This window comes from Brassica oleracea, chromosome C4 (assembly GCF_000695525.1).
Source record: "Brassica oleracea var. oleracea cultivar TO1000 chromosome C4, BOL, whole genome shotgun sequence".
In the NCBI taxonomy this organism is placed as follows: domain Eukaryota; kingdom Viridiplantae; phylum Streptophyta; class Magnoliopsida; order Brassicales; family Brassicaceae; genus Brassica; species Brassica oleracea.
In genome coordinates this window covers 3,663,028-3,684,538 of record NC_027751.1, presented here as the reverse complement: position 1 = coordinate 3,684,538, position 21,511 = coordinate 3,663,028, and the positions used below count along the sequence as shown (strand labels likewise).

At 39.9% G+C, this 21,511-nt stretch overlaps 5 protein-coding genes across 5 annotated transcripts; 1 reads left to right on the top strand and 4 right to left on the bottom strand.

Moving 5' to 3' along the window:
* Positions 1-2,890: 2,890 nt before the first annotated feature.
* Positions 2,891-4,241, bottom strand: LOC106340141 (metalloendoproteinase 4-MMP). The gene has a single exon (XM_013779002.1). It carries the CDS (start codon positions 4,186-4,188, stop codon positions 3,169-3,171), a length of 1,020 nt encoding a protein of 339 aa, XP_013634456.1. The 5' UTR covers positions 4,189-4,241; the 3' UTR covers positions 2,891-3,168.
* Positions 4,242-5,502: 1,261 nt separating this feature from the next.
* LOC106342796 (elongation factor G-2, mitochondrial) lies at positions 5,503-10,668 on the bottom strand. Its single transcript, XM_013781828.1, has 19 exons — positions 10,215-10,668; positions 9,857-10,078; positions 9,658-9,779; positions 9,435-9,585; positions 9,021-9,092; positions 8,783-8,878; positions 8,631-8,719; positions 8,481-8,547; positions 8,293-8,331; positions 8,128-8,188; positions 7,912-8,021; positions 7,736-7,810; positions 7,565-7,633; positions 7,362-7,483; positions 7,157-7,282; positions 6,844-7,065; positions 6,702-6,762; positions 6,551-6,604; positions 5,503-5,842 (listed from the first exon to the last, which is right to left on the bottom strand). The coding sequence occupies exons 1-19, from the start codon at positions 10,620-10,622 to the stop codon at positions 5,738-5,740; spliced, it is 2,271 nt and encodes a 756-aa protein (XP_013637282.1). The 5' UTR covers positions 10,623-10,668; the 3' UTR covers positions 5,503-5,737.
* Positions 10,669-11,326: 658 nt separating this feature from the next.
* LOC106342317 (cell number regulator 6) lies at positions 11,327-13,094 on the bottom strand. The gene is made up of 4 exons (XM_013781207.1): positions 12,841-13,094; positions 12,223-12,337; positions 11,811-12,079; positions 11,327-11,741 (listed from the first exon to the last, which is right to left on the bottom strand). The coding sequence occupies exons 1-4, from the start codon at positions 12,946-12,948 to the stop codon at positions 11,502-11,504; spliced, it is 732 nt and encodes a 243-aa protein (XP_013636661.1). The 5' UTR covers positions 12,949-13,094; the 3' UTR covers positions 11,327-11,501.
* A 111-nt stretch (positions 13,095-13,205) lies between these two features.
* LOC106342316 (nuclear pore complex protein NUP62) lies at positions 13,206-16,570 on the bottom strand. Its single transcript, XM_013781206.1, has 8 exons — positions 14,882-16,570; positions 14,699-14,777; positions 14,495-14,617; positions 14,308-14,385; positions 14,045-14,148; positions 13,817-13,904; positions 13,507-13,605; positions 13,206-13,438 (listed from the first exon to the last, which is right to left on the bottom strand). Exons 1-8 carry the CDS (start codon positions 16,471-16,473, stop codon positions 13,343-13,345), a joined length of 2,259 nt encoding a protein of 752 aa, XP_013636660.1. The 5' UTR covers positions 16,474-16,570; the 3' UTR covers positions 13,206-13,342.
* Positions 16,571-16,816: 246 nt separating this feature from the next.
* LOC106337139 (chromodomain-helicase-DNA-binding protein 1-like) lies at positions 16,817-21,172 on the top strand. The gene is made up of 17 exons (XM_013776189.1): positions 16,817-17,037; positions 17,124-17,131; positions 17,210-17,288; positions 17,366-17,517; positions 17,609-17,740; positions 18,016-18,196; positions 18,315-18,450; positions 18,533-18,650; positions 18,769-18,858; positions 18,939-19,046; positions 19,128-19,328; positions 19,414-19,539; positions 19,612-20,237; positions 20,318-20,463; positions 20,550-20,714; positions 20,799-20,913; positions 20,986-21,172. The coding sequence occupies exons 1-17, from the start codon at positions 16,857-16,859 to the stop codon at positions 21,008-21,010; spliced, it is 2,589 nt and encodes an 862-aa protein (XP_013631643.1). The 5' UTR covers positions 16,817-16,856; the 3' UTR covers positions 21,011-21,172.
* The last annotated feature ends 339 nt before the right edge of the window (positions 21,173-21,511 follow it).

Below are 21,511 nucleotides of genomic sequence, written 5' to 3'. Positions count from 1 at the left end.
TTTGATTTGAGATTCAAAATCATTAAGACTTTGATTTTAATTGATCAATGGATCAATCTCGAATTATGGTTTAGGGGACCGGACTTATTCGAGCTCCGATTTACTCTTTTAGGGTGTGATCTATTTGTCTTAAGGCTTTCATCTTAGAGATTAGTTTTTAAGGTTTCAATCTTTACAAACAATCAGGTTCGATTCATGTTCTCAGAATTTAGGATTACCTTTGTTTTGCAGGTTGTAGAAACCGAACCTCCAAGATGAATGGATGAACCTCGGACGCGAGCTGCGATGCGGACGCGAGCTGCGATGCGGACGCGAGCTGTCTTCTACCTATCGGGTCTCGAGTTGGTTGATTGGGAACTCAAGCTAATTGTGATACAAACTGGAATCTGAGGTCGTCTAGGATCAGGAACACCTTAGGGCTGGAGCTGATCGGATGCTGATGAGCTGGAACGTAAGCAAGAACAATTTAGGGTTCTTCGGGGTTAGGGTTCTTCAGGGTTAGGGTTCCAAAAGACCAAGACGGTGCCGAGTATTGTTTCGGCGAGTGTGGGCGCGTCTGAGATCGGATCGACAAACGGTTTGCGCTGATGGATTCGTCTCGTCAAGAGCTTCAATTTGATATGTGGCTCGTCGTCTGGTTCCTCGGGGTTTGAGAGATAGATTGATTTTAAGTTACGCCTGTTTTAGGGTTTATGTGTGACGGATTTTAGGTTAGGTTTTGTCTCAGGGTTTTGGAGTCTATCGTGCTGATAACGTGTTGTAATTAGAGAGTTTAGAGACTGAATATTTATGTGCTATTATTAATGAACAATGGGGGTTCCTTTATATAAGGATTACAAGATAAAGAGAAAAGAAAAGTGTACATATCCTAATCCAACAGGAAATAGGAAAACTATTAAAACATAATAATGGAAAGATTACATCTACTAAAAAAAAGAAATCTTTTCCTTTTCTCCAAGCTTTGTGGCCGTCTTTCTCTCTCCTGAAGTCGGCTCTCTCTCTCCTCTCTCTAGGCTTCGGTCGTGCCTCCATCTTCTAGGTATTGGACCGGTCTTGGACCGGGCCTGGTTAATGACAATCCACTCCATGATTTATAACATTTTTTACTATTGATATAATTATTTTCCACCAAAAAATACCTTTGCTGCAGTAAAGTTAATTTATATCTTCTAAAATAAGGAGATAGAGAAAGCGAGAAAATTAATCTAGACGGCGTACATCGACGTACGGTGGTCGGTGGCAGTGGAACTATCTTCTCGTTAGTTCCTCTTCCTCAATCAGAGTCACTTGTTCTGGTCATATATTTTTAAGAAGATTTTTTGCTTACTGTTTTGAGTGCCCCCGAATGTCGTGATCTCGTGACTAGTAGTGGAAGCAAGCAAGTGACCACTATGAACGCTCCTAAGTCGCATAAATTAATATTAGTATACATGTAAGTGCGAATATATATGTCATTATTGACATTATACTAAGCTTTTTTGTTTATTCTTTTGATTTTTTTGTTTCTTGAATCACGTGACGTGACAGAGGACGGTGATCCCAAAGTAAACAGCAAGAACACGTGCGGCCTCATGTGCCCATAATGACACCGAATATTATTATACTATAATTTTTTTTCTCAACAACACTAGGTAGCTCCATTTAAAAAAAGTCAATTGTAGAAGAAAAAAAATTACGTATAAATATAACAAAAGAAGTAATTTATTTTTTAAAAGATAATAATCCCTTCTGACGAATAACATGCAAAAATGATAGACCATATGCTCTTCCTTTATCCCTCTTGTCCCCTTCTTTAGTATTTTCTTATGTTTAGTAAATAAGTGTTTACTACATATGTACAAGTATACAGCCTTTACTTTACATGCATTATACCTCTATAGACAGTTTCACATTCTCAAGCAACACCCAAGAATGGTAGTGTCAATTCTAGAGACTTGCATTCATTCAAAGTTTCACCATTACGTACCTAACTAGGAAACATAATAACTCTCTATCCAGCGATAAGAATTGATAAGTCGATGGCTTAAATGGATAAATAGAAGAAGAAGAAGAAAAATAGCGTAATTAACAGAAATAAGATTTTCGTATAATTGTGACAGAACAATCGATAGTTTAACTGTTAAGCAATATAATTTCTCAAATGAACTCTATGTATAGATTCATTCTCGCCACAATGTTGGAACCATTTGAAGATGATCATTTTCATGAATATGATGATTTATTGATGAAAAGAAACTGCACAAGAATGTTCGCAAAAAAAAAAAAAAAAAAAAAAAAAAAAAACTGCACAAGAAACTGTCACAACTGATATATTTATATTTCCTATTTTCCCTAAATTACAATTATGATAAAAATAATGTATCAAAATATTGATATAAAATTATTTGTTACAAAAAAAACAAGTTTTTATAAATCTTTTAATTTTAAGGGACAAAATTGCAATAGTGTTCTGCTCTTAAAATATTCCTCAATTATTATGATTTATAACCAACAACCCAAAAACTGATAGAGAAGAGATGAAAGCGATATAACCAGACCGTACCGGCTATATGTTTATGGGCCGTGGAGCCTACTTTACGTTGAATGCGACAGCGACAATTGAAGATAGATATCCAAAGAAATTGTGTCGGACCTATTCAATTCTTTTTTTTGAAATAAGTTACTCAGCATTACTTCATACATTTAGACAAATCTAAAGTTTATTTGTCATTTTCCGGTTATATTTCGCTGTTATTATATGTATCTTAGCATCCTCTGGTGTGTATTTTTGTTACTTCTTCCACACATAAGAAAAACAAACAGTATAGTAAACCAAACTGAGCTGAAAACATTTTTAAAACATAGGCCAAAACAGAGTTACGACTTCTTCCAAGCACCATTGGGTATAAGTTCCAACGAACTGTGTTAGCTAAGGGCTTGTGGTCTGTATAATTTCAGCTACTCACGTTGTGACAATCTACTCGGCCGTTAGCATCATAACCATTTTTAAATGGGCCTCATAGTTGTTGCGTGTCCACTTTACAGGAAACGTAATACACCCAACATTCTTGAGCATATAAAATAAAACAAGACAACTTAATTGTATTCCATTCCATGTGTCTCTATGGTTCTATACATTTTTGAGATTGAACTAAATCGATGTAAATTTGTATAATCTATATGATGAACCTACAGATTCAAAAAACCGAGAACGAGAAGAGTACTCAAGGTCGAATAGATTATACCTTCGGACCGAACCAACTTGCCATCAGCAGCTAGATTGGTCGAAGTCTCCGACGCAAGTAAACCACTTAAGTTGAAATTTGGGTTAGTTCCGTACAAAGACTGTACTCCAACGACGTCATCAACGTTCAAATCCACTTTCTTGCTTCTGGGCTTTAAAGTTGGGTACATAGCCGCGTCTTTCACCGAGCTGTGGCCCAGCCCAAGCACGTGACCTATCTCGTGCACAGCTACAGATTCCAGATCAACGGCAACCGTCGATTTCTGCTCGTGGAAATCGACGGCCCACGTCTCTGCGTTGTCTAGATGAAGCCTACCGTTTTCCGGCGAGAAAGTGTGCGCTAAAACGCCCAAAACACCGTCGAATGGCTCTCCGTCGCCGTGATCTCCGGCGAAGAATCCGATTTTGATGTCGGCGATCTCGTAGTCCACCGTTTCGACGAAGCTCACGGGGATCACCGAAGCCCACTTGGCGAAAGCGAGCCGGAACACGCGGCGTATTTGCGTTGGCGTTAGATAAGGGGTGAGGTTCTCCTGCGAGAAGGCATAGGTGAGTTGCAGTGGGATGTTGTCTCTTGTCCACCTGGGCCTTCCGGGGAAATACACGTATTTTTGTTTCGTGTGAAACGGCGGCGTTTTGGGGTCCACGTCATCAGGGAATCCGCATCTTGGTAACCGAACGTGTGACAACGTGTCGGAATCTGGTTTCCCGGTTATCGGTAGACCGAGATTTTTTTGGTAGCGAGAGAGAGCCTGCTCGAACGAGACGTTGTTGTTGTTGCGTTGTAGGTAACCGAACCGGTGGAGGTGACGTTTTATTTCCGGTATATTGACGTTGTGTCGTGATGGTTTGATCGTGAAATGAGATGGGTTTCGAGCTTGGATGGTTTGTGGGATATGGAGATGGAGATAAATAAGAAAGAAGAAGGTGATGGGTTTGAGATTGCATGGATGATGATGATGCATGGTGAGATTATTTTGGATATGGAAGATGGCGTGGAGGGAAAAGCTTTGATATAAATATATATAGAGAAAGATATTTTGGTTTTAATGGGGTTGGAACGTTTGGTTATAAAATTAATAAATGGATTGGATTGTGTTTAGTTCAGTAGTAAGTTATTAACTAACCAAAACACGCCAAATTTTGATTCGACAAGTTAAAGTGAAATAAAAGAAAATATAATACTGTGTTGACTACTTGACTGTTGAGTTTTAAAGATATATATATTAACTGAGCAGTATAAGAAGAAAAGTTCAATAATACTACTCTCCCTTGAATTGGGACTTCGACAAAGAGAAAACGTGGAGGTTAGAACGACTTGACAAACTTTTTTCACAAGAAAAAGGTTTTGGTTTAAAACATAGTAAATGTTTGGTAAAGAAAGTTATCAAAAAAGGTTGGCTTTAGAAAAGAATCAGAAATTAGATAGGAGGAAATAGTAACAACTTAAACGAATAGGTATGATGGTAGCCATCACCAACTCCTCTTCGAGAAAGGAAAGAGTGGCTTTGAGATGAAGTTATAAAAGAAAAGTCTTAGCTAGTTCGTTGGAGTCAGTTTCTTCTTATTTGACGTGAAGACGACTCTATGTCAATGATTGTCTCTAACGATTTCTGGTTGGCTTATTTTGGACCCTATCTTATTATATAGACGATATAAGAGCGTCTCCAATGTACACCTTTATAATTTCCTTTAAAATAGAAATCTCTGTTATAGAGTTGAAAATGCTCCAATGTATGCCTATATAATAGAGTTCCTCTATTTTCCTCTAAAATAAAAAAACTCTATTATAGAGGCATACATTGGAGCATTTTCACCTCTATAATAGAATTTCTCTATTTTAGGACAAAATATAGAGATGAAAATAAAAGTGGATTGGAGATGGTCTAAAAGACTATAATATTTATTGATACATTAATTTATGCTAAAACAGTTGAAAATAGTCAAAGGATGCAACTGGATCCAATATTTTGGAATGGAATAACGTGGAATGCTGGATTTCATTGATTCCAAACTTTTTTTTACCATTTGATATGAATGGAATGGTCATTCCACCAATTCCAAAAATATTTTGATAAAATACAAAAAAAAAATATTCCATAACAAAATTGTTCATGAATGAATGGAATATATTCCATTCTATTTTTTTGTGTATTTTTTTCCTACCATTCCATTTATTTTAGTTCATTAATTCCAAATCAATTTACCGGTTACAACCAAACACTTTGTAGCTATAAATATAAGGAAGAGCCATTTTAACTGGACTACAATTACCAAAATGGATGTCATTGGTGGACCAAGAGACGGGATTAATATCAAAAAGGTTGAAGGGCTCATAGCCCAGTAATCTTGAAAATAGACTTTTTTGACAAAGCCTATCAAGAACTAACATTTTATGCTGAGTGATTTTGTTCCCTGTATGAAGGAACCGTATAAATAATGTTGAGCTATGAAAAAACACAAAACAAATCATCGATTAAAAGATGACAAAACCATAGGTATCGATTGGAGGAACTAATCAGTTGGTCTGGTGGCGTTGTGGGCGTTGACAAGCTGAGTTTGGACATCGTTTGACACAGCAGAGTGTTCTTTGTATTCCATCGTAAATTCTCCTTTTCCCTGTCCAACATTTACACCAAAAGTAAAATATTATATTCACAATGTCTTCGTAATGTTCATGAATCATGGTAATGGTTAGGCCTGGGCATAAAATCCATAATCCGAAATCCGAACCTAAAAACCCGATCCGTACCCGGTCCGAAATGTAAAAAATACCAGAATGGATCTTGTAAGGTGGTACAAAACCTATCCGAACCCGAAGTGTTATTAACCGAACCCGAACGGATAACCCGAAAAACCGAAAAAACCAAAAAAATCCGAAAAAGATATCCGAAGATACCGTTCTGAATGTCCAAACTAATATACAATATAATTATATGAAACATAAATATATACTTCAAATATTCAATTTCATATTTATTTTGATATGGTATCTAACAGTAAGTATTTAAAATTTAAATAACTACTTTAAATACTTAATTATATATACATAAGTATATATTTCTTATGTTTTGCTTTTAAATTTTAGATTTTATTACAGGTATATTCGAACCGATCTGATATAATCCGAATCCGAATGATATATGGTTACTTTATGGGTTATATGATGTGATACAAAACCGACCCGAACCCGATGTGTTATATCCGAACCCGACCCATACTTGTAAATTTATTAGAATGGGACCTAGGAGCTGTTATAAAAAAGAACCGAAATCCGAAAAACCCGACCCGAACGCCCAGGCCTAGTAATGGTGACGATGGTAGTACCTGTGTCATGGAGCGAAGAGATGTGGAATAGCCAAACATGTTGTTCAAAGGCACCTGTTATAAAAACACAAACATATTCACATGTTAATTACAGTTTCAAGATCACAGCGGATTATTATTAGTAAGAAAAGCTTCGTATTGGTTCTCTCACATGAGCTTGGATTACTGAATCATCACCCTCTTGATCGTTTCCAACGATTATACCTTTCCTCCTGTAAGAAAAAAAAAATCATTAAGCTGAGCTATTTACCAATAAACATGGATAAAAAAGTGTTTGTTAGAGGTTTTGTTACTTGTTGAGGTCACCAGCAACAGTGCCCTGAAACTCTGTTGGTACTTTCAACTCAACCAACATGACAGGCTCTAGAATCACCGGTTTAGCCGCTGTGTAACACAGTCTGAACGCGTATATTGCAGCCATTTTAAACGCAAGTTCACTGGAATCTACTGCGTGTGAAGCTCCGTCTGTCAATACTATCCGAATGTTCTCAACCGGATGACCAATTAGTGATCCCCTGCAATATGGAATCCAAGGTTTAACATATAGTAAGTTACAACACGAAAGAAGAACCAAAAGAAATGTCAAAATGTGAAAAGAGCACTCACGAGTTTGCAGCTTCTTTGAAACCTTTCTCGATTGCTGGTATAAAACCAGACGGAATCGCTTGTCCAACAATCATGTTTTCGAACTCAAACTTCTCTTTAGAGTCCGATGGTAGAGGTTCCACATACCTAGCAACGGTTATAAGAATTGGTTTACAAGTGATCCCCTACCACATCATATTTTTTTTAATAGTTTTTAGATACTCACCCGGTAACTCTACCGTACTGACCCGCTCCTCCACTTTGCTTCTTGTGTAGATAATCGAACTCAGCCCGCTGAGTGATAGTCTCCCTGAAGTTGACACGAGGTTTGCCAACAGTCGCATCAACCTGTTGGCAAAAAAATAGGGGATTTTTTCGTTGAGAAGAGGCTATATAGTGAGATCATTGTGTAGGATTAAAGTCAGGTACCTTATATTCTCTGCGCATACGTTCAACATAAATATCCAAATGCAATTCCCCCATACCAGAAATAATCGTCTGTATCCCATTACACGGAAGAATTATCAATGTTGTAATATTAGCAAGGATCGAAATAAGAGAAAAGGTGATGAGAAGCAACAGAGTTGTTAAGATATATACCTGGTTACTGTCGGGATCCAATCCCACTCTGAAAGTAGGATCCTCTTTCTGGAATCGTTGCAATGCTTTCGAGAACTAACACCAGAAAATAGATTTTAGGAGCCAACTTCTCAAAGACAAAAAGTTAAAGAAACAATATCAAGTTGTTTTAGCTACAAAAATTCGCAAAAGTTTACCTGTCCACCTGAATCTTTTGAAACTGGTTGAACAGCCAAGGACATAACAGGTTCAGGAACACTCATCGATGTCATTGTGTACTTGACTGATCCATCTGTAAATGTATGACCTGATAATATAGCAAGGTTAGGAATTTTATGCCCAAAGTACGTCACACACCCAAAGAAGTAAATTACGTTAAAAATAATGAACAAGTACAGCGTTATCTACTGTACCTGATGCACAGTCAATACCAAACACAGCTACGATTTCTCCAGCATGTGCCTCTTGAATATCCTGAAAAGTATAATAAACTTCTAGAATTCGACTAGAGAGGGTACGAGAGTTGCTACCATAATGGAATCTTAAGGAGAAAAATAATCTGCAACAAGATGTCTTACCTCCATATCATTAGAATGCATACGGACCAAGCGTGGAACCTGCACCAAGAAACATTTAAATAGCTTTTAAATAAAATGAAGTAAAGCAGGCAATATACTTATTACACTGTAATTTTGAGATAGTGTTATGCACAGGCCTTCATGACACTGAAAAATCTCAAAAGCAATACGTACATTCATGGACTAACCTTTATTCTCTTTTTAGTATTAACATTTATGATAAAATCACCCTTCTTAATCACTCCTTCGTATATTCTGCATTAACAAAAGAACATAAGTTAGCGTTCAGATATTTCAGAAATCCAAACCATCCCATCTACAAGAGATCAAGAATTCACCTTAGATATGTTAGCTGACCAAAACGTCCCTCCTCTAGTTTAAAAGCCAGCGCAACAAGAGGTCCATCTGGAGAACCGGTCAAGGTTACCTGAAATTCACTGTTTTAGAATCGGTTTACTTTTTACCATAAAAGATATTGCAAGTAGAGTACCTTCGCTTCTTCATTATCCTGGTCAAGAGCATAGTTATTGACTTCAGTTGGACAAGGAAGATAGCTAACAACACCATCTAGTAGAGGTTGTACTCCCTGCAGACAAAAAAAAAACGAAGCAAGCCAGATGTTGAATTTTTTTCACTACGTTTGATACGACAACAGAAAGAGGAACGCAAGAATAAAAGACCATCCAAACTTTCACAGTATCAGCTGTTACACCCGAAGAAGCAATTACCTTGTTTTTGAATGCACTGCCCATAAATACAGGAACAAACTTTTGTGCAATGGTAGCTCTTCGAATAGCTTCCTGCTCATGCCAAAAAAAAAAAAAGTTAACAATAACGAAACTGCAAGTAAACGAACAATAATATCTAAACATAGCAATTCATTGACGCTAGAAATGAAAAGACAAGACAATGGCTAAGGCAAGTAGGATCCACATGATTCAACGTTCCCTCAGAGTTGATCTGTTAAAGTGTAATCAGTTAACTAAATACAATAAGTTCCGCAAAAATATCTATCAATTTTTCCAGAAACCATCTTCCTTCGATTCATGCAAAGAAATTGCTTTTACTATCATCGTCATTATATGCACACACTGCCAAAGAGGTCAAATAGAAACCACCATAGGAAAAAAAAAGAACAAAACCTCAAGCTCAGCAGCAGTAACAGGTTCATCATTTAGAAACTTCTCAGCGAGTACGTCATCAACTTCAGAGACAGTCTCTATCAATTCCCGCCTCTTCTCCGCAACCAAGTCTTCCATATCAGCAGGGATATCACCAGCCACAACATTCTCACTGCAATTCATACACAATCAAAATGTAAAACATAAGCAATTCTACAAAAAGAAAATGTAATACAACACAAACCCGCTGGATCCATGGAAGAAAAGAGCTTTCACATGCACAAGGTCAATAAGACCCTTGAAATTTTCTTCTAGACCAATAGGCATTTGCACAGCTGCACTATGATGCCTGAGCTTAGCTCTTGCCTATCAAATAAAAAAAAAAACTTACATAACCAGTAAAAAAAGCTAACTCATTCCCACTGAAAGATCATACAACATACTTGGCTCAGTACTTTCCATGGATCAGCTCCCATTCTATCAAGCTTGTTGATAAACGCCACTCTCGGAACCTCGTACCTCCTCATTTGCCTGTCTACTGTAATAGACTGACTCTGCACACCACCAACACTGCACAGGACTAGAATCGCACCGTCTAGTACACGTAAGGCTCTCTCCACTTCGATTGTGAAGTCAACGTGACCAGGAGTATCAATGATATTAACCTAAACATCAATCAAACCAACACGTTTCTGAGAAAAAAAGAATCAATAATCACTAAAACATTGACACCACGGTTCGATTCTCCCCAAACGCAAATCATTTATTTGTTCGATCCCTCTCTCTCTCTAATCTACTCACCTTGTAATCCTTCCAAGTACAGTAGGTGGCGGCGGATTGGATGGTGATACCTTTCTCACGCTCCAAGTCCATGGAGTCCATCTTAGCGCCGACGCCGTCTCTGCCTCTGACTTCGTGGATCTCGTGGATCCGCCCCGTGTAGAACAGCACGCGCTCGGTGAGCGTGGTTTTCCCCGAGTCTATGTGAGCTGAGATCCCGATGTTGCGGACCTTGTTCATCGACTCCTTCCACCATGGCTCCTTCTCGCCTTTCGCGGCGCGGGCGGCGTTTCCGGAGGAGAATCGGCGGAGGTGGAAGTCTCCGGAGAGGAGCGCGGCGGTGGGGGATGAGGAGGAGCGTTTGTTGGAGGAGGAGGAGAAGAGTCTCTGGAGGAGGTTGGGCGACGGAGATGGGGGAAACCTCGGCATAGCTTTTGGGGGAGGAACGAGGGTTTTAGAAAATGGGGTTGAGTGAGGTTTTTAATACTCTGGGAAAATGATGTATTTTTGCAAGCTTTTTTTTATTTCCTGTTTTTCTAGATTTAAAATTAGATATTTTGTTTTCGTCAACTTGAGAGAGGAGCTTGTGATTGGCCATTAAATACACAAAGCTAAAATCGAATTATGTGAACCAATGTTCAAGATATCGCTTAGCGGATTATTCTAGGACTTATGTGAGACCTAGGCAGTTAATGAATTATTGATATGTTTTATATATATTTTACATCTATATGAGATATTTTAATTTTTGAATTTAATTATAAAATTATTGTGATAAATTATCAAAATTAAATATACAAAACAAAAAAAATATATATTAAATTCTTTTATAGATTTATACTAATCTTATTCCTTAATTTAATATATTTAGATCTATTTAAATTGATTTAAAATAATTTAAACCGATTTGAATCATATAAATCAAAAATCGTTTTGGATGGGACTGAGTTGCCACCTATTTTTAGAACCTTGATGTAAACCTATTCGACCCTTTTGATTTTCTGCCTAATCAACATTTACTAATATCAATCATAATAAGTAAACATCTCACCATTAAGATATGATTTAATCGATTAGAATGATCACTAATTCACAACGACAGCTAAGATAAATAATCTTCTTCCACATCCAAAGAAATCAAACCTCAAAAGTTTAGTTATGTAAAATGTAAAAAGGTACTAATGAACTTGTTCTTAGGACAAACTTGAATATGTTAAACCAACAGAATCAGCTGGTACGAAAACTTCTCTACATAAAAACGCAAACAGCTTAGCGAGCATAGGCAGCAGAGTTTATAAGGAATGTTTTCTATAGAGGGACCATCTCGAGATCATTGTGTTGGCTTTTGGCAGATGATGGAGATGATGATGAAGAAGATGAAGCGTCTTTGTTCTCTTCGGTGTTCATCGCTTGAACTGGAGGAGGATCCATAGTAGTTGAGGCCGAAGCATCTGCATCAGAAAGATGATTCTTCATCTCCCTGTGTTCTTGACACAAGGCACACCAATGCAAGCAACAGTGAACCATGCAATGATCACACGGCGCATTCTGCAAACAAAATGATCAAATTCAGAGATCATAGAGAATGATCTGATGTGGGTGGTTTTAGTTTTTTACCTTGAGATGATACTTCTTCTGGAGTTCTTGGCGGAACAATCCAGAGTAGATTCCACACATCCACCACGCAAAGAAGAGGCCTTCGCATATCACGACTGTTGTTTGAGGATCAATGTAGCCACTGAAGAGTGCGGTCACTGCTGCAAGTGCCATTCCTCCCTCGACACAGACTGCATGGCACACGCATGGTTGGGTCCAAGGAATCTCATCCCTCACAGCTTCAATGTTACGCCCATACAGTACACAGGGGCAAAAGAGACCAGTCCTGCCTGCAAAACCATACAAAGAGCAATCAAAAGTGTCCACTTAGGTAATTATCTCCCATTAACTTAGAGGCATATCAAACTCTACAATGGAACGTGAAACACGTTACTAAGGATCATAAGCTACAAAAGAAAGAGGAAGGCCTCACAGCTCTCAGGGTCTTCAGCACAGCCAAAAATGCCAGTGGTCCAGTTTTCATCAGAAGGGGGTTCATAGGTTTCAGGTAGAACTTGCATACATTCATGGCACTTGCGAACATTCAACTGTAAACAAAATTTCAAACAGAAAAGCAGAGTAAAATGATTGTGACACATGGATTATAATAATCAGATCAGCAGTATAATATGTCACACTATGAAGTTTCTTCCTTCCATCACACATTCTCATACGGAAGCTAAGCTTCAAAGGAATGTAAATAGAGTCTAGCCTTGTTGATGAGACTAATCAGTGCTGAAACCAAAACTTCAAAACAAGTAGTGCTTAAGAAGAAATCGCTAAGGTTCAGGATCTAATGCACGACAGATCACGATTGATCGGAGAAGTCTGGATCATCAGAGACTAGTTACACTCATCACAATCACGATTCCATCTCCTTCACATCATCGAGAGGTATAGATCGACACAAACAACATTCGGAATCAACAGGTAATATCATACCGAAAACTATTCCGATTACGATACAGATCTGAAGGAATAACTGATCGGAGTTCTAAAGAGACGTGCGTTCGGCTAAATGCAGAGAGAGAGAGAGAGAGAGATTGTCAACCTGAGGAACATCTATGGGCTGGTTGAGTTCGCCGGGGGTGATATCTTCCACAGGAGCCTGCTCTTTCCTCAATTTCACGTAACGCGAAGCGGCGCTTCCCTCCGCCATCGAAACCGGTCAAGAGATTTGAACGAACGAACGAGTCGTCGTCTCTGAAAATGCAAATCTAATCGCAGAAGGACGTTTTGTTTCGAAATGCGTGAGTCGTCGTGACCCGTCCGTCTAATTAACCCATGTGATGAAGTCTTTGATGTATCCATGATTAAGGAAACAAATCTATTTAAAATAAAGAAAAAAATCTTAAAAATGGACATCACGTCGTCGTTTTAACCGCTTAAGACGTTGTGCACCTTAACAGCTCTTTAGAGAAAAGTTTCAATGGTTCATAGAAGCTGATAACAACAACAGACTGTCCTCAATATCCAAATGGTACAAAAGGTAAACAATATTCAAGGTACAGAACAAAAGAAGATATTCATGAACGTTTCTCGGGCGCTGATGATCAAGACATCCAGTGCTTTGGAGCCATCATCAGTTCACGGTCTGCACCAGAGCCTTGAGATGCGATCTTTTGAATCCGAGATGAGAATTCCTCTGCCTGTTGTCAAGTTACACAATTGTATAGTTTAGAAGTTAACCAACAAAATAAAAGTAACAAAAACTTACTTTCTCATCAATCCACATCAAGGAACTGAGTTGATTGTTCAAGATCCTGACTACTACGTCCAATGGATTCATCCCATCAACTGCTTCTAGTTCTCCACCCTATTTCACATACACACACGATAGAGTTACGTTGTTGTTCTTGTATAAGTAAAAGTCACAATAGCATACGATCATGTATGTTATTCACAGGAAAAGGAAAAGCGTATGATGTATGTCCACAAGACAAGACAATAAAAGTTACAATAGCATATGATAGGTTATGATGTATGTTCACATTAAAGGGAATAGTGTATGATTTAATAACGCCTACCTGGTTTGCATTTACGGATTGTATTATCGATCTGATTTGTTCAGTCATATGCTCCAGTTCTCTTTCTACAAGCTCAGACTGTTCATACCTGAAAAAATGCAAACAACTCTATCTTGTAAAAAGCATAGATCAAGCAAGGATGTCAAGCAATGATTTGATCTTCACAACAATTTAGAATAATATGAATGCAGAAAAATAATGGTTGTGTAAAGACTTGAGAGTTCTCACATTGCATCTCTTGTTGATGCTGCTTCATCGTCAAGAAGTGATTTACGCTCGTCATTATATATACGCTCAGCCTCTTCCTCCATGCTTTGCAAAGCTTTGTCAACCTGAACACACACAAGTAGAGTATCCAGATATATTAACATAGCGACTTACCCATTTTCGAATCAAAACATATATACAGTCATGCACATTAGAATAGCGCAAAAATGATGCACACTGCACGTTACAGATTCACATAAGATGATATTAGTTTTACTGCATACCTCTTGTTGATGAGTGTCGATTAATTCCAGCTGTCTTTCCAAACTAGACTGTGTTTCAACCACTTTTGCAACTTCAATCTATTTGTTGAGCAAGGACACAAAAAGTATGAGCTAACATACATATTCAGATGTAAGCTTAGAACAATGTCTTTGAAGATTAAAAAGAGAAGAATCCAAGAGACTCCACCTCAAGCCTCAAAAGAACATCACGGTTCTGCAGGATCCGCTTATCCCATTCAGCTATCGCATTTGCCTGTTTCCTGAATCTCCCTGTACGCTCCTCCAGCTCAGTATTCCATTCCTTGATAATCTTCAAAACGCCAAAGAAACACATTTGAAACATTAAATAAAATATAACAAATCAAGAAAACTAATAAATCATATATCTTACCTCCTCAACAGTTTTGCCAGTTATTTCAGATGGTAACTTGGGAGCACCAGCCACTGGAGCTGCAACAGTTGTGCTTGTCCTACAAACAAGAAACACATAAAAGGATATATCAGCTACAAACAAATAATGGTGAAGGCAGATATAGCCTGTATATCTCATATATGAGAAGAGCAGAGACATTACCCACTAGTCGAAGCCACAACAAGAGATGTCTGCGTTGTAGTAGCAGCAGTCGATGCTGTTTGAGGTACAGCAAAAGCAGTAGTTGTAGCAGCAGAAGTGGAGCTAGTAAAACCAAATGCTGGAGCAGAGGAAGTAGCCGGAGTGCTGATGGCTGCAGATGAACTCACACCAAAAGAAGGGAACGTCGTTGTAGAGGCTGCAGCTGAGGAAGATGGTGCACTAGTGGCAGCAGGAGTCGAAGAGGACGTGGTGGTGGTGGTGGTTGCTATAGATAACAGTGCTGGGGATGTGGTGGATGCAGGAGCTGAGCTTGCGGGTGTAGCAAATGAGAATGAGGAAGATGAGGAAGCCGTCTGTGAAGGAGCGGAAGCGGAGATAGCAGGGGTGGAACTTCCTGTGCTTTTCGAGAAAGAGTGTCCGGTAGAAGCTGAGAACGGAGAAGCCAAGGGATTGGTTATAGTGGAGGAAGTGTTGTTGGTGGAAAATCCAAACTGGGATGGTGAAGAAGCTGCTGCTGCGCCTGACAAGGAAGACGATCCGAAGATGGCCTGAGTCGAACCGGTGGCTCCAAAGATTGACGGTGAGGAGCCAGAGGCTGATGACGCGGCCGCGCCAAAGATTGACTGTGAGGTGCCAGAGGCTGATGAGGATCCAAACATTGAAGGTGTGGAGCCAGGGGCTGATGAGGACGGAGCCGCAGCGCCGAACATTGAAGGTGTGGAGGCGGTGGCTGAAGATTGTGCGCCGAATAGAGAAGCGGTTGAGGCAGGTACAGATGAGGATGTGGCGAAGAGAGGAGAACTCGAGCTGGCTGCAGATGAAGGAGCGGAGAATAAGGATGAGGAAGATCCAAAGAGTGGCGCTGAACCACTGGCAGGCGCTGCTCCGAAAGGAGATGGGGCTGAAACAGTCGCGGAAGAAGAAGAAGCGCCAGGCTGAGAAGCAGATGAAGTTACGAATCCGAAAGGAGAAGAACCAGGAGAAGCCGCAGAAGCATTGGTAGAAGATCCAAACAACGAGGGAGCAGAACCAGATGAAGACGCAGCAGAGGATCCGAACCCGAATCCGGTGGATGCGGGCGCTCCGAATCCAAACGATGGAGTCGCGGAGGAAGCAGGAGCCGTTACGGTAGATGCGGTGGCTCCAAATCCAAACGACGGAGTTGTGGAGGAAGCAGGAGCCGATGAGGTGGCTCCAAATCCGAACGATGGAGTTGTAGAAGCAGCAGGAGCCGAAGCGGTGGCTCCAAATCCAAACGACGGAGTTGTGGAGGAAGCAGGAGCCGATGAGGTGGCTCCAAATCCGAACGATGGAGTTGTAGAAGCAGCAGGAGCCGAAGCGGTGGCTCCAAATCCAAACGACGGAGTTGTGGAGGAAGCAGGAGCCGACGCGGTGGCTCCAAATCCAAACGATGGAGCTGCGGAGGAAGAAGCGGTCTGTGCGGTGGAGCCGAATCCAAACCCGGTGGATTGATTGAAGGAGAAAGCTAACGGAGATGAGGTGGATGAAGCAGACGAGGAGCTTGCGGCGGAGGAAGATCCGAACAAGGATCCTCCACCGGTGTTCGATTGACCAAACGAAAACCCAGACATTGCGATTCTCTCGTTAATCTCTCCACCGGAGCTAGGGTTTGAAGGTTGCTTCGCTTCGCTTCACTTCCCCGGAGTTTGAAAACTTAAGGTTTTTGCAAAAGAGACACTCTGATGCATAGAGAGGCTTTATGGTTAGAAGTGATGGAGGCATGGAGCGTTGAGTCAACGCAACCATGAGTATGGTCAAATGAGAGGGACAACCCAAAAAATGAGAATTAATAAACGGCTTCGAAAATTTCGGCCTAGCCCATTAAGTATTATTCAAAGCGACGTCGTATAATCAAATTCTCGGTTTACCCGAACCGGCTCCAAGTCCAAGCGGCAAAACCAAAAAAAAAAAAAAAACAGTTCACCGCCAAAAAGTCCTCACCACGTTGTCGACGATGGAGTACCAACGGCGACTCGAAGCGGCGACCAACATCGTACTCACCGCGAATTCACAAGCTACACACGCGCCTCCCGATTGCAGAGAGTTCGGTGTCACAGCGACTCTAAAGCCTCACCAAGTCGAAGGAGTCTCTTGGCTTATACAGAGATATCTCCTCGGCGTCAATGTCGTTCTCGGTAAGTCTCCGATTCCGTTTCATTATACCAACCGGAACTAAAAAATTAAACCGATTCAATCAATTGTGTTTCGATTCTAATTGCAGGAGACGAGGTACCATACCACCATCGTTTTTGAAAATGCTCTCTTTGTGATTGTATATATGTTGAGTCTAATCTAAGGATTGAGCAGATGGGGTTAGGGAAGACTCTACAAGCGATTTCGTTCTTGAGTTATCTGAAGTTTCATCAAGGATTGCGAGGCCCATTTCGTGAGTCAATGAGATCTGCTTCTTTGAAGAGAAGTTCTTATGTTGTATTGTTTAATGCTGTGTATTGATTTTGGCAGTTGTGCTTTGTCCTTTGAGCGTGACGGATGGTTGGGTGTCAGAGATAAACAGGTTCACTCCGAAACTTGAAGTTCTTAGGTATGTTGGTGATAAGGATTGCCGTAGGGATTTGCGTAAGGTGATGTATGATCATGTCAACAAGAGCTCTAAGGTGAGAGTAAAAAGTTTTTGTCTTTCTTTCTCAAGAACTTGGGGTTTATCAGCTGTGTGTAATTATATTTGTTCTGTTTGTTTTGTTTCAGGGATCTTTGTTGCCGTTTGATGTGTTGTTGACAACGTATGATATAGCATTGGTGGATCAAGACTTTCTTTCTCAGATTCTGTGGCAGTATGCTGTAATTGATGAAGCTCAAAGACTCAAGAATCCCAACAGTGTATGGTGCCTAACTAGAAAAGTGCATTGAGTTGTGAACTGAATGGTAGTGAATGATAGATCATTGGTTAGTAGATACTGTAGGAAGTCAAGATTAACTTCCACTCATTTCACACATCTCTTGTGTAGCCGTTTATATGGATTTTTTATACCAGCTCTTTAGGCTGATATAGTTTAAACCTGTTTGGTTAGTACCCTTTCAGTTTAACGCAAACTGGATTTATGAACATCTGATCTTGGGCGCTTATTCTAAGAAAAAAGTTGTGTATGTCACAGGTTCTGTACAATGTGTTACTTGAACAATTTCTCATACCACGGCGTCTCTTGATTACTGGCACGCCTATTCAGAACAACCTTACCGAACTTTGGGCTCTGATGCATTTTTGCATGCCACTAGTTTTTGGGACGCTGGACCAGTTCCTTTCCGCATTCAAAGAGTCTGGCGAGTCTTTATCAGGTTTGCTTTCTCTAGCCTTGTAGTGCTCTGTGCACTCTGACGTTTATGTGTTGATGTTCAATCCAGAAGATGTAAAAGGGATCAACTAACATATGCATTCCGTCTGTTGTTTAAACAGGTCTTGATGCGTCAAATGTCAAGGAAACATATAAGAGTTTGAAGTTTATCTTAGGTGCCTTTATGCTACGGCGTACAAAATCTTTGCTAATTGAGTCTGGGAACCTGGTGCTGCCACCTCTCACGGAGCTAACTGTGTAAAGTCTTGTACTTTATCCCAGTAAAAGTATTTGCAGGTGGCTATCTATATCTTATTATTTTGTCTTTTTTTCATGATAGAATGGTTCCGCTCGTTAGTCTGCAAAAGAAGATATATATGTCAATATTGAGGAAAGAGCTTCCCGGGCTTCTCGCACTTTCTTCTGGAGCATCCACTCATACGTCTTTGCAAAATATTGTGAGCTCGTTTCTCGTGTTTACTATCAAGTAGCTCAAGTTGTTTCATAAATGCTTTTGTTATATTCACTGAAAGATATTCAATTTTTATTCATCTCTCGATCTGTTTCCTTGAGTAGGTGATACAGCTCAGAAAAGCATGTAGCCACCCTTACTTATTTCCAGGTATTGAACCGGAACCTTTTGAAGAGGGTGAACACCTCGTTCAGGTAATTTAAAGGTTTATTAACTATCCAAACAATGCTTGCTAGTTGAAAAGTTTTGTACATTAACAATTGCGTTCTGACAGGTGAGTGGTAAGCTTTTAGTTTTGGACCAACTGCTCAAGAGGCTCCATGATATTGGACATCGTGTCCTCCTGTTTTCCCAAATGACCTCTACACTTGACATTCTTCAGGTTTCGTCATAGAGCTATTTTGTTTTCTATAACCCCTGTGCAGTGTAGCTTACACTGACATGTAGCTTATACCAAACACAGGATTTTATGGAGCTTTGTAAATATTCTTATGAGCGTCTTGATGGATCAGTACGGGCTGAAGAACGTTTTGCTGCGATCAAGAGTTTCAGCGCTAAAACAGAAAGAGGATTGGATTCTGAAGCTGATGCCAGCAATGCCTTTGTTTTCATGATCTCAACAAGAGCAGGGGGAGTCGGTTTGAATCTTGTTGCTGCTGACACTGTTCGTCATCTTTGGTCTTTTCCTTATTATTAAAATACATATGATTTGCTGGTAGTGCTTGTTTATAGTGTTCTTTAATATGCAGGTTATATTCTATGAACAAGATTGGAACCCGCAGGTGGATAAACAAGCTTTGCAACGAGCTCATCGGATTGGACAAATCAGTCACGTGCTGTCTATAAACCTCGTGTCTGAACACACTGTGGAAGAGGTCTGTGGTAGTGTTTCCAATCGCAAAGTCATCTGAATGTATTATCAAAATCTAAATATGTGTCTACTTCAGGTTATTTTGAGGAGGGCAGAGAGAAAGCTGCAGCTTAGTCATAACGTTGTGGGAGATACTATGGACGATAAAGAAGAAGATCGTGGTGATTTGCGGTCACTGGTGTTCGGTTTACAAAGGTTTGACCCTGAGGAGACTCACGATGAAGAATCTGATAACCTGAAAATGGTGGAAATCAGTTCTCTTGCTGAGAAAGTTGTTGCAATCCGTCAGAACGTTGAACCGGATAAGGAAGCAAGAAAGTTTGAAATTAATACGAGTGACACTCTGGAAAGAGATTCATCATCTGCTAATGTATATTCTGAGCTTGATGAAGCTTCTTACCTTGCATGGGTTGAGAAACTGAAGGAAGCATCACGGTCAAGCAAGGATGAGGAAGTTATGGAGTTGGGAGATAGAAAGAACGTGTCTGAGGAAAGACGCGAGAGAGTTGAAGCTGCGAGGAAAAAGGCAGAGGAAAAGAAGTTAGCCACTTGGGAAGAACATGGTTATGAGTCTTTGTCTGTGGAAGAACCAATCTTCCCTGAGGACGTTGACTCTACTTCAGATGCAGGATCTGTTCAATTTGTATTTGGAGACTGTACGAATCCATCAACTGTCTCTCAGGAGCCAGCAATCATATTCAGGTAAACTTACACTCTAATTGTTCTACTAAGAAACCAAATCTTAACTAGCTTTAATACTTCCAAACACTGATGTATGGCAGCTGTGTTGATGACTCTGGAACCTGGGGGCGTGGAGGAATGTTTAATGCTCTGTCAAAACTGTCTAGTACTGTACCCGATGCGTATCACCGAGCATCTGAATTTAAAGACCTTCATCTTGGAGATGTGCATCTCATAAAAATTGATGGTAAGCAACTTTCTCTTACTCTATCTAGACTATTTTCTTTTGGGTTTTCTAATAACTTCAGCGACCTTCTCATCCTTGTTGTGCAGACAATGATGAGCAAGAAAACACAGAAGAAAGCAAACCGCTCTGGGTGGCACTTGCAGTAACACAATCCTACAGACCGAAGCGTAAAGTCCCACGTAGTAGCATTTCGATTCCAGACCTTGAACGTTGCTTGGCCAAAGCTTCATTCTCAGCTTCTCAGAAATCAGGTACAAAAAGGCTTCATTGCTTTCCTCCTCTTCAGACTGTTCTAAAAGAGCTTAACGTTTGTTTTATTCATTCTCCCGTAAAAGCTTCTCTACACATGCCACGTATCGGTTACCGAGATGGATCAGATAGATCTCAATGGTACACTGTTGAACGTCTTCTTCGCAAGTACTCTTCCATCTTTGCCGTCAAAATATTCGTGTAAGTGTTTCATCATCTTTTTCCTCTATTAATAAAATCAGAAAGAAAGTTCGTGGTGTTGCTTTCTTGCAGGTATTATTACCGTCGATCTCCCTGATGCTCTCAGCAGCTCAAGCGTGTTCTACTTGCTCTGTGTTCACAATGTAGTAGAAGAATGTTAGTAACGTTTTACCAAAAAAAAAGTGTGTTACGATTTGAAAGAAGATTTGTGAGAATGTGTTGTATATTTCTTATTGCTTACATCACTATTGTTCATATAAGTTGGAGTCAAAGAGAGAATTGATTACAAAGATACTCTACATAATGATATTGTCAAACTCATAAAGACTAAGGTTGAATGGGTCTTCCATGTGGCTGGATGTAAACTTCTAATGGACTCTAGTCTTGAACTTGTATGGTCTAGGTTATGGACCATCCACTTCATGATTCATAACACTCCCCCTTGGATGCCATAACCATATAGGGTTTGTAACATGCTAATGTTGCCTCAGTAAAACCTCTCCCGGAAAACCTAAAACCCAATGTGGTAAAAAGGGAAACCAGAGAAAGAAAAAATAGTACAACACACATTACTCCCCCTGATTTGGACATCACTGAA